Source organism: Pieris rapae, chromosome 3 (genome assembly GCF_905147795.1).
Source record: "Pieris rapae chromosome 3, ilPieRapa1.1, whole genome shotgun sequence".
Lineage (NCBI taxonomy): Eukaryota > Metazoa > Arthropoda > Insecta > Lepidoptera > Pieridae > Pieris > Pieris rapae.
The window spans coordinates 912,146-923,657 of record NC_059511.1 but is presented as its reverse complement, the minus strand read 5'-3'; the positions used below and the strand labels follow the sequence as shown (position 1 = coordinate 923,657).

The window sequence follows — 11,512 nt, the reverse complement described above, 5'->3', positions numbered from 1 at the left end:
TCACTTTTGTTTGGTGTACCTTACTTGATTATTTATATATTCATTAAATCATTATTCATGTAGGACACTTATGAACTTTAAAAATAATGACCTTAAATTAAAAGTTGTCTGCCAGTTCTCAAATAGCGGAGGTTAATAACAAACAAAAAATTTTAAAAAGAAGTGCTGCTATTGTATGACTTTTATTTCATATAATATCTAGTATAAAATGGCAGGTTACTTAAGGATTTTTTACTGATCCACTTCTATCTTCTCGTTAAAACACTTAAAACATGCCAATTATTTTTAAATAAATAGAACACACCTTATATTTTATTGAGAAGTATTTATTTCCAACACAGAAGTAAACAGCATTCACGACTTTCTTAACCTCTAGGATAAATAAATTAAGATATATAAATTATAGTATATTTTGAAAAACATGTAACACACTCAATTAAATAATTTGGTAATATTAAGTTAAGTTAAAAAAAATATTTTTTTATCTATTTCATTGTATATTTGTTATTTTTAACCTACATGTTTTGTTATTAAAATATATTTATTTCAGAAACTCAAACTCAAAATAACTATAATTATATAGATAAACAAGTATACTAATGAACGTCAGATAAGAAGTTACATTAATTGTAAATTTTCAACCAGTTCGTACACGTTTTTTGTTGTTTATTACAAGTCAAGGGCGTATAGCAGACAAGAAGAACTGGCAAGAAACTTTACACCACTCTTTGTAATTGCTATCTTTTGAGTTATACAAATTGTGTAACTCAGCGTAAGTGGAGCAAATCAATCCCAAGGATTAGGATCATTCAAATATTCGTCAAATTTAAAAAAAGTTTATAGATTAATTTAGGTTTATCTAAATTCATTTGGATGTTTGTTGTAAAAACCAATACAATTTCCATATAAGGAGTGGTTTATCGTCTCGAGCCTGGTTGGTTGTACACTCAAATCGGTTTTGTTTTGAGTATTATACTGTTGAAAGTTAGGATTTGTGTATATGTTTGTGTACATACAAAAAGGCTTCAAGAATATATTGACCAGATAGTGTCATAATATTTAACTCCTTAAACTTATTCCGTACCGACTCTCTTGGAGAAACACAACAAATACCCCGAACAGCCCGCTTCTGCAGCACAAATATGGTTTGAACCTCTGAAGCAGCACCCCACAGCGGAAAACCTTACGACATAACGCTGTGAAAGTAGCTATGATACACAATTTTAGCAGTGTCCTTATCAGTAAACTGTCGCATTTTCTTTACTGCATCTGCTACAGAGCTAAGCCTATTGGACAGAATATCTATGTGTTTACTATCTATTGTATGTCTAGAAAAACAGTTTTTTCAACGAAGTTCAAAATCAAAATTCATTTATTCAGTCCAGATGCGACCTAAGGCATGCTTGTGAATGTCAAAAACGTTTACAAAATTCGCGAAAGAGCAAAACTACGCCATCCGTTTGCAAGACTACCAGGAGGTCTTGTTCTGAGAAGAACGGGCAAGAAACTCAGCAAGTTTTATCCTCCCTTTACATACAATTATTCAAAAGAAAATGTCATAAACCACAACGTCATTTAAGTTACATAAGTAAAAATAAAATACAATCTGTTCTGTGATTTACCACATTCACCATTACATTACATTCCATTACATTCACAACACTTCCAAGAGAACAAAGCAAATTATAACAATTTAATTAGACCTATTGCCAAGCGTTTTTATCTTCTAGGTAGTCATTAACTGTGTAGTAACCTTTACACATTAACGTTTTTTTAATATGTGTTTTGAATCTGTTGAGAGGCAGTTCCAATATTTCACTAGGAATCATGTTATAGCAGCGTACACTTAGGCCTATAAATTAATTGTTTATTTTCTGCAACCTGTAAAACGGCTGGAAAAGTTTTCCCTTATTTCTTGTATTCCTATTGTGAATGTCACTGTTCTTTAAAAGAGAACTAATATTACTACGCACAAAAACGATACAGTTGTAGATATATTGTGACGGTACCGTCAAAATACTGATTTCCTTGAATAAGTGTCTAAGTGAAGTGCCTGGTTTCAAGCAATAGATTGACCTAATAGCACGTTTTTGCAAGATAAAAACAGATTGAATATCTGCTGCTTTGCCCCATAAAAGAATTCCATATGACATAACGCTGTGAAAGTAACTAAAATATACTATTCTGGCAGTTTCCTCGTCTGTGAGTTGCCTAATTTTTCTAATAGCGTATGTCGCTGAACTAAGCTTGTCTGAAAGTTTAGTGATATGCTGACGCCATTGAAGTTTTTGGTCTATTGTAATGCCTAGAAATACCGTAGAATTAACTAAATTTAGTTTTTCATTGTTTAGTTTAAGCTCCATGGTTGTAGTTTTAACATTAGGTAAAGTAAATCTTATACATTTTGTTCATCAAAGCAAATTGTCGTATGGCAATCTTGAAAATCGTATCGTAACATTTATAAACTGTCAATTTACCACAACATGACTTACCGAAAATTAAAAGGGTAGGAAAAAAAGGAGAATGAAACCGGTCTATTGTAAAGGAGGACTATCTTTACACACACTCAAGAAAAGAACCTGATAAGAATCCAGACAGTGTTTTTGTGGCATGCGGTAGTTACAGCTTCAGGAATATTTTCTGTAAAATAAACATTTCTCGTTGCGTGAAGAATATGTTATATGACATACTAGCAGACTCGGCCAAGCTTTGCTGTGGATAAGGTTTTTATTATATTAGATGATAGTAAACTATTCAAGGGAAACGATAGGCGAACTTATGTGAAACGTTGGTACTTTTAACACAGCGCCATCTGTTAGAATTGTATCAAATGATCAACAAATATTTGCAACTGTACCCGTCATCTGTTGGAATCTTTTGGAGTTAACAGATAATTGTGACTGTCAATTAATTATAGACAAATAATTTGCAATAAAATAAAATTGCGACTATAATTAAAGATCTAAGTAAGCTTATCTTATGAAGCAATCTCTTGGGTTGGACCAGACTGCTTACGGTGTGCCAATTCAATTTAAAATCGGTTAAGTAGTTCAGGAGTCCGTCGCGGACAAACATCGTGACAGAATAAATATTTTCGAAGATATTAAAGATTTAAAAATTGCGGGACATAGTATTTGCGGCGAAACCGGCCGGCCGGGGCGGCGGGAGTGCGCCTATAACGCCGAACCCAATAATTAATCAACAATCTCAGATTGAAAGCAATCTGAAATCAGACCGTAACAGTCGATCGAACTCTTATCTGCATCCCAATAGCTTAACCCTACAAAGACAATCTTTTGGCGACGGATAGAATGCAATCTCTTCGCTATTTACACTCATATTTGATAATTAATATAAACCAAATAAAGTAAATAAAACCGTACAAATAATATTAAAATATACATGTCTATGTCATTATATGTTTAAAACATATCAAACCTTTTTAATTATTTTAAAAACTGCTGTAAGTTAAAATCTTAAGATAGGATATTGGCACAGTTGAACTGTCATTTTCATATAAAGGTAAGTATCTACATACATCGATCCGACCTACCATGGATAGCTTGTATTCACAGATTTATCAAAGGCTACACAATCCGTCGATTGGTTATTGTCACACTTTTGTCAATAATGATGCCTGTTTATATTTTTTTTTATAGAACAGGGGGCAAACGGGCAGGAGGCTCACCTGATGTTAAGTGATACCGCCGCCCATGGGCACTCTCAATGCCAGAGGGCTCGCGAGTGCGTTGCCGGCCTTCTAAGAATTGGTACTCTAGTTTCTCTTGAGACTTTGTTGTAAAAACGAATACATTTTCCAAATAAGTGATCTAATCTTTTGAAGCCTGGTTGGTCGTACGCTTATATTTGCTTCAAATACTAAACGGGTGTCGCCATTTGTTTTTAATCGATTATATTTTGTTATACATACAATAAGGCTACTAGAACATATTGACCAGAGAGTGTCATAATATTTAATTCCTTAAACTTAATCCGTATCGACTCCCTTCGGGTAACACAAAAATTCTTCCGAACATACAGGAATTTATGCGCCATCTGACATAAGATAAAATAAAATACTTACCTACTATATTTTGTGTGTATTGTAATACAAACATGAGTGCATTTTGTGTGTTATAAGTTTTATATAAATAATAACTTAAATAATCGTTTAATAACGATGGTCATAATTTAATATTTGAGGACTATTTCCTCTGTAACAAGGAAAAATAATTAGTAAATTTAAATAGTTTATCAATTATTATTAATAGAATTAGTTACTATATATACCGTACTGTATTATATATTGTCACAGTTTAATTTGGATCTCAATTTGGTAAGGTTTTATATTTTATTAACTTACTAACTAAATTTGAATATAATAAAAATTGCGATGTTTATGGCAACAATTTTTGTATTTCTTTATTGGTATAAAATATAATCTGTAATTCTCTGAAACCCAGCTGTTAAAATTATTGTTAGAAAAACCAATTTCGATATTATTTTACAGAAACATGAAACTCTTCGTCATCCTTTCCGCCCTTGTGGTGATGACCATAGCAGAGGATATCGTATACTTCACCTCGGACGATGATTATTTGGATATCGACTCATTGATGAACCAACCACTTATAGCCAAAGAAATTATTGATTGCTTAGTTGATCGTGCTCCGTGCTACTATCGGATTCAATCATACAAAAGTAAGTCATGATATATATTTAAAATAATTCTATTCCGCAGAATATAAGACAGACAACTAAACGAAAGCAATTTAGTCAAGCATTGCTTAGGCAAAAGTTTTCTTTCTCATATTATCAGGATTTCTGACCTCCTTTGACAATTTTTTATTAAATTTATAATTATATGTGTGTCTTATAGATAAGTTGGCTGAAGTAATCTTCACAGCCTGCCACAGATGCAATGACCCTCAGAAGAAATTGGCGAACCGTTTCCTGATGGCTCTGAAGGTGAAGTATCCTGAGTACTACCGGGACTTCGACAAGAAATACGATCCTGACAACATTTACCTGCCAATTTTGGAAAATGCTGTGTCTGGATACTAATTTTTTTATCAATAAAAAAATCAGCATTTAATCACTTTTGTTTGGTGTACCTTACTTGATTATTTATATATTTATTAAATCATTATTCATGTAGGACACTTATGAACTTTAAAAATAATGACCTTAAATTAAAAGTTGTCTGCCAGTTCTCAAATATAAGGGGAGGTTAATAAAAAATTTAAAAAGAAGTGCTGCTATTGTATGACTTTTATTTCATAAAATATCGAGTATAAAATGGCAGGTTACTTAAGGTATTTTTTACTGATCCACTTCTATCTTCTTGTTAAAACACTTAAAACATGCCAATTATTTTTAAATAAATAGAACGCACCTTATATTTTATTGAGAAGTATTTATTTCCGACACAGAAATAAACAGCATTCACGACTTTCTTAAACTAAAGGGTAAATAAATTAAGATATATAAATTATAGTATATTTTGAAAAACATGTAACACACTCAATTAAATAATTTGGTAATATTAAGTTAAGTTAAAAAAAATATTTTTTATCTATTTCATTGTATATTTGTTATTTTTAACCGACATGTTTTGTGATTACAATGTATTTATTTCAGAAACTCAAACTCAAAATAACTATAATTATATAGATAAACAAGTATACTAATGAACGTCAGATAAGAAGTTACATTAATTGTAAATTTTCAACCAGTTCGTACACGTTTTTTGTTGTTTATTACAAGTCAAGGGCGTATAGCAGACAAGAAGAACTGGCAAGAAACTTTACACCACTCTTTGTAATTGCTATCTTTTGAGTTATACAAATTGTGTAACTCAGCGTAAGTGGAGCAAATCAATCCCAAGGATCATTCAAATATTCGTCAAATTTAAAAAAAGTTTATAGATTAATTTAGGTTTATCTAAATTCATTTGGATGTTTGTTGTAAAAACCAATACAATTTCCATATAAGGAGTGGTTTATCGTCTCGAGCCTGGTTGGTTGTACACTCAAATCGGTTTTGTTTTGAGTATTATACTGTTGAAAGTTAGGATTTGTGTATATGTTTGTGTACATACAAAAAGGCTTCAAGAATATATTGACCAGATAGTGTCATAATATTTAACTCCTTAAACTTATTCCGTACCGACTCTCTTGGAGAAACACAACAAATACCCCGAACAGCCCGCTTCTGCAGCACAAATATGGTTTGAACCTCTGAAGCAGCACCCCACAGCGGAAAACCTTACGACATAACGCTGTGAAAGTAGCTATGATACACAATTTTAGCAGTGTCCTTATCAGTATTTTGTCGGATTTTCTTTATTGCATTTGCTGCTGAGCAGCCTTTTCGAAAGAGTCTCTATATGTGGACCCCACTGGAGTTTACTATCTATTGTTATGCCTAGAAAAACAGTTTTGTCGACAAAGTTTAGTTTGCTATCCTTAAATTTCAGGATATCAATATCTAGTAGTAGTATACGCTAGTAACTGTAAATCTAATACATTTTGTTTCATTCTCAGTAAGCAGTCAATTATTTACATTAAACCAGTTAACAAAACGAGAGATAAAATTGTTTACATCCTCCATAAATAAGTTTTTCCTATTCACTTTAAATAAAAGTGATGTGTCATCAGCAAACAATAACATCTCATGAACTCCGTTGACAAAGAATAATCAGAAATGAGAAACGCCCGAGAATCAAGCCTTGGGAGACGCCGATTAACACCTGCGAATCCGGAGAGGTGACTGGTGAATATCCATTGACTAATAAATTGAGGAATAATATTAATATCTATATTTTTTTTTAAAAATAATCAAGACAGTGGCTTATTGCATTTTTTAGCATTGAGGAAAGTGAAGTACCGTATGCGAATCTTGGACATAAATAGTTACATTTATAAAACAATCCTTTACTACAACATGACTTACCAATAGCTAGGAGGATAGGAAAAAGGAGAGAATGAAAACAGCCTATTGTAAAGGAGGACTAGCTTGACTACACACTCAACAAAGGAAATAGAATTATTATAACCACAAAGAACTTGGGAATTAAACAAAACAGAAATATCACATTCAGCACTCAAAAGGCCATCAAACTTTTTCGATATCTTCATATAATTGTTTTGGTTTATGCGACAAAAACACAAAAGAAGAAAAAGTTATTTATTAAAACCGTGACAAATACAAAACGTCTTTAGCATCCTTCAACAGCCTTCTCCAAAGCAACGAAATAAATTTTCTTCGGGTCGTATTTCAGCTGGAACGCCTCGTAATACTCCGGGTAGTATTGCTTAAGGCCTGATAAGAATCCAGACCACAAGTGTTTTTGGGCGTTGTTGCATCTGTGGCATGCGGTAGTTACAGCTTCAGGCATGTTTTCTGTAAAACACATTTCTTGTTGTTTGAACAATATATATGACATATGATAAAAGAAGTATCGATATTTTATTGAAGACAGATTACAAGGATTAAATGTTCGAGTCCACCAATTATGGTGTCATGAAACGACGCAACAATCAATTGATTGCTTACATTGTTACATTAAAAAAATCAATAATTTGTGTAGACGACACTTTGGTCTAAGTACCACTATTCACTAAAGTAGGAAGTAGTTACAAGAAATGTAAACTCACCCTTATATGATAGACTAAGAGGGTCACAGGGAGCCCTATCCACGAAACAGTCAACAAACGCCTTTATCTGTTCCGGCTGTTTCATCACCTCGTCCACGTCTAGGTTATCATTTTCCGTGGTGAAGTATACAATATCCTCGGCGAGCGAACTCGCTATTAGAGCGGTGATGATAATGACAAACTTCATTTTGATCTGAAAAAAGGAATATATTTTGAATTGGTTTTTCTTACGTTATATAGTTAAATTATTTACGTTATATAGTTAAGTGTGTTAATTTCTAACAGAATATTATACTTTAATTCTAAAGTATAATAATGTAGTAGAAATTATTTTAAGTTATTACAATACGCATAGGAAACTTTATTTTTGTATTGCAATAGATTTTAAAATATAATAACTATTTTTTTCTACACTGGTTGAGTCTAGAAGGCTTAATAAAAAATTGAAGAGGGTATTTGAAACAGGCTAACTTTTATAACTAAATTATTGAAACAGGTTTGTTCGCTACATCATCAAATAATATTTTCCACTTACCGATGTCTTAGGCACCTACTGAATTAATCTAAAAACTCATCTAATTTATATACAAAATTTGGGTACTATACGCCATTTGAATGAATATGTACATCAATAAATTATTAATTACAAAGTTTTTTATTCAGGTAGATGACATGACTTTAAATTGACCTTTTTGAATGTGATTTAATAAATATACATTTTTACATTTAGCTTTTTTTATATTTACATTATAGAAGATATTGATTAATGTATTTGTTTGCACACATCGGACATATATTTGCATTTTAAACGATTTTCTCAAAGCAAAAAGTCATTTATTTTTAATTTGGTTGGATTGAATTACAATAAGTTTGAAATGCATTATATTTAGAAAATATAATGAAAAATGCTCTGTGGCTTGAACGAGGATTTTAACCGTGGGGTTTCCTATTTTTAATAAATTGTTGAAGTGAAACTTCTTTAGACAAATGAGGCTAAAATTTTTACGGAACATCACGAAGGTGACGTTTTTGTCGAAAAACTGGAAGAGAGCTATTGAGAAGGAAAAATGGAGATCGAGAAAAAAATTCAGGTCGATGTATTTGTTTAGTAGTTACATATCAGAACTTTAGATATCAATTCTGTCGCATAACGTCTTGTGCAGTAAACGCAGAATTTTATTTATTTATATTATCACTAGCGGATCCGACAGACGTTGTCCTGTCTATACGTCTTTAATTTGAAAATTTCAAACTTTTTTTAATAAGCTAAAACATTCTGGACCATTTTGATGAAAATTATTATTCATATGTTATGACAATATCTAACGATCCAGCACATGGTCTACAATAACACAATGATAACAAAACTTTTTTTTTAATTTGATCGCAGCGCTAACTGTCGGGACAGACTAAAATTAAAATACGAATATTATTTAAAATTTGACAGTGCGATGGTAGCGCCGTCTGTCGGATCCAATGTAAAACATTCCAAAATCAACAACTATTAATTAATTAAAAAAAACATTGTCCAGCGGACAAAATTGTGAATCTAAACCATTCTCGAATCTCCACGAACACACACAAAAAATTTCATCAAAATTGGTCCAGTCGTTTAGGAGGAGTTCAGTCACATACATTAGTACGTTAACAGTGTATAAACAGTGTGAAAATAGAATATACAAATACTTATGATCATATACTGGTACATTATCTATTGAGACTTTTACCTTAGTTACTAATTAATATACAAAGAAGTCTCACTTCTGACATCTGTACTTTGTACGTACGCACTTTTTTTATTACTTCCTGTGAGTGTCTTGTCTTTGTTGTAGTCCATAAAAATGCAAACACATAATAAAATAATCTACTTAAATTATATAGGACCATTTAAATAAATATAATATAATAACAGAGATACATTGTTTAAGCTTAGGGTGACGCAAACCGATTCTGGCATGCAGGTCCTAGGATCTATAGTAAGAAAAAGTATTATTCGGTATTGACCCCACCTATATTTATGTACTATGTAAGATAGAAAGTAGTTTAAATAAATTTTACTTGTAGATATTTTAATTAGATTAAAACATGACAATTGTTTAATTAGATTTGCAGCGTTCGCATCTAATATTCTCAATAATCACGTTTAGGCGTTTCAATTGAATTCGCTGATTAACCATACATACAGTAATTTATATAAAAGCATGTGTTTTCTTAAATAAGAATTGTGTTTCAATAGTTCGTGGTAAGTGTTATAGTTTATTATTTAATAAATTACGTAGGAAATATTCATTGGGGTTTCATACTATTTTGTGCTGTGTTCGCCTAGTGGTTTAGCGTGCGATTCATTCCAGAGGTAGGTTCTAATTTCCCCTGTGCCCTAGACTTTCTTTGTATGTTTCGCTCAGAAGGTGAAGGAAAACATTGTGAGGTAATCGGCTTGCCTTAGACGCAAAAAGTCGACAGCGTGTGTCAGAAAGACAGAAGGCTTATCGACTACTTGCCTATTAGATTGACAAATTGAAACAGATACAGGAATCTGAGACCTAAAAAAGCAACTATTTAAACATATTCTAGATTAAAGAGAACAAAGTCTAGATTCCTGCTTAAGTTTTGGAAATTTTAATATATCGATAAATTACATTTAATATTTCCAATCGAATGAATCGTAATGTTGAAAAAAACACATAGCCCATTGACATTGGTTTTATGTCCAAATGGGTGATAAATATATGTTCAAATTCTGTAAATAACGCTATTTTTATAGGTTAAAGGATTCAAGATGAAAATCATATTGCTATTAGCGATTGTGGGCGCTGCATTAGCGGGAAAGATTGATTTCTTTTCGACTGCTGATGATTATCTGGATATGGAGGCGGTGGTGAACGATCCAGCGAAGCTCAAAGCCATGACTGACTGCTTCTTGGATAGAGGCCCATGTGATCCTGTAGCTCAGAGTTACAAAAGTAAGTGAAGTTTTGTATGTCTCCTTTCCTGTCTTAATTTTTCGATTGCATTATTGGAAATCAAAATATTTTTTATGTATTTTGTTAACATTTACAATTTTCTTAACCAACATTGTAATAATAATAATTAAAATGCTTAATAGAAAAGTATAAATTTAATATATTAAAATAAAAATGTGGCGATTCCGTTGCTTACAATCCTTAGCAATAACAACGACGGGAGCCGAAGAAACGAAATAGCAATTTCTCTTCCATAGCTTACACTGCCTAATGCAATTAATCCCTTTTAATGTTGAATTCAAACATTAAATGTCCAGGTTTCTCAATCTCCGGTAATGTGATTGTCTATGAACGAGCCCCTTGGCCCCTTGGTACATATCTATATATATCTCCAAATATATGTATATTTTTTTTTATTTGCTGATTTTAGTTATCATTCCTGAATCCATGGCTCACGCTTGCGGCCGTTGTAATGACGCCCAGAAGCATTTGGCAAACACCTACCTCCGCGGACTCTTCTGGAAAATACCAGAGGACTACGATAACTTCTTGAAGAAATTCGACCCTCAAGGAATCTTCTTAGACAAGTTCATGGAGGCTGTTAAGGATTATTAATAAATGACAATAAATTATTTTTCCCACTTCAAGTACTTTTTTTCTTTTTAAAAATGGTTTATATAAGCTGTTTCATCGTATCAGTTTTTAAAAATTTAGAGAGCATATGTATACTATATATATATATATATAATTTGACAATTACTTTCAACTTTTGAGACTGCGCCCTTGGTTTCAACGCACTGGCGCTAATTAAGGATTTAAGTTCGCGCCTGATATTATATTCGTAGTAGTCATAGTACCGGTGAACAGCATGAAAGGTACTATGACTACTAA

At 32.0% G+C, this 11,512-nt stretch overlaps 1 protein-coding gene across 1 annotated transcript; it reads left to right on the top strand.

Moving 5' to 3' along the window:
• Window positions 1-4,291: 4,291 nt before the first annotated feature.
• LOC110997583 lies at window positions 4,292-11,268 on the top strand. The gene is made up of 5 exons (XM_045634538.1): window positions 4,292-4,336; window positions 4,511-4,701; window positions 4,880-5,061; window positions 10,423-10,621; window positions 11,052-11,268. Exons 2-5 carry the CDS (start codon window positions 4,515-4,517, stop codon window positions 11,234-11,236), a joined length of 753 nt encoding a protein of 250 aa, XP_045490494.1. The 5' UTR covers window positions 4,292-4,336; window positions 4,511-4,514; the 3' UTR covers window positions 11,237-11,268.
• Window positions 11,269-11,512: the final 244 nt, after the last annotated feature.

Coding starts and splice junctions, on each gene's coding strand:
- LOC110997583 (XM_045634538.1), top strand. CDS start 4,515: ATGAAACTCTTCGTCATCCTTTCCGCCCTTGTGGTGATGACCATAGCA. Junction 4,702..4,879: donor TCGGATTCAATCATACAAAA/GTAAGTCATGAT, acceptor TGTGTCTTATAG/ATAAGTTGGCTGAAGTAATC. Junction 10,622..11,051: donor TGTAGCTCAGAGTTACAAAA/GTAAGTGAAGTT, acceptor TGCTGATTTTAG/TTATCATTCCTGAATCCATG.